The 6,000-nt window shown below is 31.9% G+C and overlaps 1 protein-coding gene across 1 annotated transcript in view; it reads right to left on the reverse strand.

The window, feature by feature from the left end:
- Positions 1-6,000, reverse strand: part of LOC134710070 (cytochrome P450 2C29-like) — a 32,267-nt gene extending 26,267 nt beyond the window's left edge. The window contains exons 1-3 of the mRNA XM_063570245.1: positions 5,535-6,000; positions 3,429-3,663; positions 2,874-2,988 (exon numbers count right to left, since the gene is read on the reverse strand). Of these exons, the coding sequence (XP_063426315.1) occupies positions 2,874-2,988; positions 3,429-3,663; positions 5,535-5,904 (720 nt within the window). The 5' untranslated portion in view covers positions 5,905-6,000. The remainder of the gene's footprint in view (positions 1-2,873; positions 2,989-3,428; positions 3,664-5,534) is intronic.

Below are 6,000 nucleotides of genomic sequence, written 5' to 3' on the forward strand. Positions count from 1 at the left end.
TTTGAATGGGAACATATAGTTGACCCCCCTTTTGTCCTGAGTTGGGACCCCCTTTTAAAATGGCTAGAATCGCCCCTGTATTATATGTCAGAGGAAATGCTGTGGTACTCGCGGAGTCATTAGATTATATATTATATGATAAAGATTATATATTAAAGTTTTATTGACTATTTAAATCTACATGTACATGTACATTACCACGTAAACAAAATATAGCGCTCCGCTGCTCCCAGTTTAGTTGAATATGACATAACATTCGTCAAATAAATCTAAACAAACGCGAGAAAAAAAGAGTTCTAGTATTTCACAAGCATTTATTGTAAATTCAATTTAAATTCCAGCAACCTTTCACGTTGAAGTCCGTGAAAGCTAGTACATACGAAAAAAAAAATCAAACGAATTTAACATTCAAACAAATTAATAAATTTGTTGTGAGTGTTTTTCTATTATATAGACTTTTTTAAATGATTAAGTTAGTTTTATTTTAGTTTGTGCCGTCGATTATGGACCTCATTACGGTGTGTTTTCTTTCAGAAACATATTAAAAGTTAAAGTTAAAACAAAAATATTAATTTATAACTAATATCTACGCTTGTGTATTTTGATGCGTTTTCCGTTTTCAAATTTGACGATTAATCTCTTTACTTGTATCACAAAAGATTATATATTAAAGTGGCAAGTGCAATTTGAGGGATCAACGTACCAATGTGACCTCTGTTTCTAGCTAAAGAGGAATGTCAAATCGTTGAACTATCACTGTTATAATGAGGTTTCCTGATGTATTAGAGCCATTAAAATTTCAAATACCTTGTTACTGTAGCTTACAGTACACAGATGTATTAGTATCGTATTACACTTCATTGATAAAACACAATAGTTTGTAGTTACAAGAGCGCAATTATTTGTTGACATTTTACCGGCAAGATTGTACTAATAATAGAATGCTATACGGCTTCTGATTGGTTGATACAGGATTGGAATTTCATTTTATCGAAAGATTATCCAATTAGGTTTAAAAATTGCCGAAAATCATAGTCACAAAGTGACATTTTACGAAGTATAGAAAATATCTTCAATGTCTGCACGTCGATGCCATTAGAAATATGCCTTTTCATTCTGCGAAAAAAGTAGACGATCTTCTTCAACTGCATTTTGAGGCATTTTAAGTCAATTTGAGCCGCACGACCCTATAATTTGTTTTGGTTATTATGCAACACTGGCATTTTTAGTAACAGGAACTGCAACCCGTTTTTCCCTAGTTTGTGTAGTCTAAGAGAAAAAAAATACGGAACACTAGTGGTACCCTATGGAAAATGCATTACGAATAATTGTGCTCTTGTAACCTTGTAACTTAGACTCGGAACTTAGACGATTTATAATTACACAGTTTATATATCTCTGCAGATTATAATGTATTTATAGCACACGTATGGAAACAGATACGCATACGTCAATGTGATTGCATCAACAATTTGCCAATGGTTGTATTTATGTCCTGCAATTATACTATCCAATATTTTTCGATAGACAGGTCTCCTGTTAGAATGCTGTTGCTTTCTTTTAAAGCTTACACAAAAAAATGACATTATTGAAAGCGTCTCCCGGGAAATTAAATATTAATTAAAATTAATTATAATTAAAATACGAATTGTATATTTCAGCTTAGCTCTCATTTAAAATTCTCCCAAACAGAGGTATGCCATGAACAAGACCACTTTTCAAAATCTTACCCTTTAAGCTCAGAAAATTATTAAAGTCATCAGTTAGTTCAAACATCACCCCTTTGTTGATGATTATTTTTTTTAATTATTTTCCAAATGTGTTTTTAGGGGTCCCTTAATACATTATGTACTGTTGTTTGAGTAATAATTTTTGTATAGATATCACTTAATTACTAGATTAGATAATTGTCAGTTTACATAATTAGTACATGTATTTAATAAGCTTTAATTTTAATTATGATTTATATGATATATATCATTCGACTATTATCTAGTCCATTGGTATAATGTTGAGGGTTTTACGTTTATAAGTCCTTAAATTCTTTATTGAAAAGCACTTTACGCCCATATGAGCATGCAATGGCTTAAATATACAGTTTACATATATAAAATAATGAAAAAGACAACGCCCCACAATACATAAAATGGATATAATTTTGTGTTTCCATTTTGTAATTGTTTTACCGAGAGAATACTCTTCACGAAGGTGAAATCCCTTCATGATATTATATATGTTTTCCATTGTATTTAAGAAATCAATGAATAGATTTCATTTGTCTCCCTTATTTTAGAGAATCAGTTTCAAAATATAGTTATCTCCCATCTTAAATTTAGCCTGTAAGTCAAAGGGAGACAACTTTAATTTTCCACAAAAATTACGGAATTCCATAATATTATGGAGTTCGCTAAGTGCCCCGACTGTTAACGTTAAGGGTAAAATTTCAAAGTGTATTCTTTATCTTCCTGCACCAAAAATTACTGTAAACGTCGTTAAACTAGTTTTATTTTATCGTTATTCGTTGTACACCGCCTTAAACCTTCATACAAAATGACAACACTTACTGTTATGGAACTATTGTTACCTTGTCACTGTGTGTGTGTGAAACTTGGATAGCAATTTTATAACAGTCTTACTATGCTCTTTAACTTTTTATTTAATTGGCTTTATAACTTTTTATATGAGCGTCATTGATGAGTCTAATGTAGACGAAATGCGCGTCTGGCGTACTAAGTTATAATCCTGGTACCTTCGATAACTATTACTATTTATCTTAATGTTGAACCAACCTCTTACGTCTGAAAATTGTTTCTTTACCTATCATAGCAATGGGAAATATATTAAATACAGTTATGTGTAAAAATAACCAGTACCATTATCAAATTCAGAACCGGAAATATTCCCGACGCTGATAAAGCACCAGGACCTGAAAATATGTTGTCCATTGTCTTGATGAGTTGTTGGAGTGATTCGTTGTCATGTTTGTATCTGAAATTATGCAAAATACAAATTTTATCATATCATGTCATTTTTTATATCAGCCCCTTATAAGACCATCCATTGTTGATTGGTCTGTATGCATTATATAGATTTGAAATTGATTGTTAAGAAAATACGGTTTCTAATTATTAATGACCTGAACCTCACTTTCAAAAAATATAAGCATGGCCGAAAGTTACATCCATACATCTGATATTGTGACTCGCAACTTATATTGTGACTCGCAACTTATATTGTGAGTCGCAACCTATATTGTGACTCGCAACTTATATTGTGACTCGCAACTTATATTGTGACTCGCAACTGTTATTGTGACTCGCAACTGATATTGTGACTCGCAACTGTTATTTTGACTCGCAACTGATATTGTGACTCGCAACTGATATTGTGACTCGCAACTGATAGTGTATGATGTAAACAGAACTAACCTGTATCCGAATATAAGACTATGTATAACATTGCAGCTAGCCTTTGTCATCATTTCCTTTAAATTGGATATCTCTACTCCCTTCATTTTTTCCAGATCGTCTGCAACATTCTGCATTTCTTCCAAGATCTTTTCTTCCAGCGAGGATTTTCCCACACCAAAATCTCGCATTGCTTGTAATGAAAATCGTCTTCTTCCTTTCCAGTCATCTCCATTAGCAAACACAATCCCACTTCCTACAGAAACCAAATAATTCTCCATTAGCAAACACAATCCCACTTCCTACAGAAACCAAATAATTCTCCATTAGCAAACACAATCCCACTTCCTACAGAAACCAAATAATTCTCCATTAGCAAACACAATCTCACTTCCTACAGAAACCAAATAATTCTCCATTAGCAAACACAATGCCACTTCCTACAGAAACCAAATAGTTCTCCATTAGCAAACACAATCCCACTTCCTACAGAAACCAAATAATTCTCCATTAGCAAACACAATCCCACTTCCTACAGAAACCAAATAGTTCTCCATTAGCAAACACAATCCAACTTCCTGCAAAACCCCCACAATTCTCCATTAGCAAACACAATCCAACTTCCTGCAAAACCCCAATAATTCTCAATTACATGCGCAATCCTACTTCCTACATAAACCCAATAATTCTCCATTAGAAAACACAATCCCACTACCTAGTTGTCCCAATAACAACCTTAATTCCTACATACTCATACTTGAACATAATCAAGTATGGCGTCTGAAACTAAATATTAAATTTTGAAACAAATGCCTTTTCAAACTTAATATCTAAAACTTAAGTATGTGATCTCCTAAGAAAAATCGAAGAAGTCACATTAAAATTCGAAAGTCTACAAAAAAACTTATTCAAAGTTTGCCTTCATCTGCAAAATGCGTTCTCCATAACACCATTTGTGTCCACAAAATACTTATATCAATAGGCAAAGAACCAGGGATTATCAAGCTGACTAAAATAATACTTCTAGATATCAACTATAAAAAATTAAATCTGGTAAATGAATTTACGGTATCACTTGTAATAGAAAGGTTCATAAAGAGAAACATGGTGCATGAGTTTAAAGTTTCACTGATACGTCCATTAATAGAAAATTACATAAAATATATAAACAATATTAATATATACACGCGTTGCTTTATTGATTGTTTTAGTATTTTTCAGAATAAACGGACAAAACACAATGCAGTAAAATAAAAGAACTCTCTTTATGACACTGATTTATTGATGTGTTTGTAAAGGTAAATTAGTCGCTTAATAAGACTACATACATCCGCAAAAGTTTCAAAAGAAAAAAAAATAGTAATCGATAATTGTTAGTACTGCTAATTCGTCACACCCTGGTTATTTCATGCTTATTATTGTTTAACGCACTTGTAAGCATTTGTTTAGTCAGTTATGGTCAGTTATTCTATTACATTGTGTATTATGGGCTTCGTGTTTCGATGTTTACGCCGGCTAGTTTCACACTAGTAATTAAGCCCTTAAATTATCATTCAAAGGTTCTTCACACTAGTATAAAGATACTGATACTGTAACAATAAATGTGTTATGTGTACAGTATGTGGAAATTCGAATCAAATAATATATTGATTCAAACATAGATTTAATAAAGAACAATATGTATATTGTTAGAATAGAATCGTATTTCAGTCACCAAGGTAATAGATGAATAACGCCTTATTTCACGAAACCTTGATTTATGAAATGTGTATCATTCGATTCGAATGTCATCAAAGCGACCAGAGTCAAATTTCGACGAGTAATGTATTTAGAGCGTTAACAAATGAACGATCATATTCTGGGTCAAATTTTAATATCCGAACCTTTTTCAAAAATTTCATAAAAAAAAAGGTAAAAAAGTTTATCAATACCAGTCAACGAATTGGCGCTTCACATATTGACAAAAAAATATATGATATTTTCTTAATTCTAATTAATTTTCAAAGGTTTGTACTACGTAACAACAAATTTTAAAACTCAATAAATTAAACCCTTTCTGTATTTGAAATAACTTGAAAAATCTAATTTGAATTCATGCATACGTTAATATAATTGTTTAAGATGTACCTCCTACTACTTTTTGAGCTAATTTGACTCCTGGTATAAAGTTGGGTCTGTTTATAAATTCTTTTCCTCGTTTCTGTAAAACATCTAGCACATTTTTATGACCCTGTACAATCACGATCTGGTATGGTCCTAAAAACATTCGAAATATTGGTCCATAATTCCTCGTCATGTCCTCCACAAACTTGGCCCTCTTTGGGGAACTATTAAACTGACTTACAAGGAGAATATTTCCGAAAATAGGCCATGCTCGTGGTCCTGGGATATCCGATTTTAGACATGTCATCCATAAAACTGTCGCAAGAAATATTATCAGAAATATAAATATAGCTGTAAGATCGATTCCTTCTAAATAAGAATAAGCGATATCCATTGAAAATAAGAAGCAGATACGCAAATATAAATAATATACTGGCAGTGAATACTTATCTAATCTGAATAGTGCCTATGTTAAGAACTCAAAAATGTT

This window comes from Mytilus trossulus, chromosome 3 (genome assembly GCF_036588685.1).
Source record: "Mytilus trossulus isolate FHL-02 chromosome 3, PNRI_Mtr1.1.1.hap1, whole genome shotgun sequence".
Classification (NCBI taxonomy): Eukaryota; Metazoa; Mollusca; class Bivalvia; order Mytilida; family Mytilidae; genus Mytilus; species Mytilus trossulus.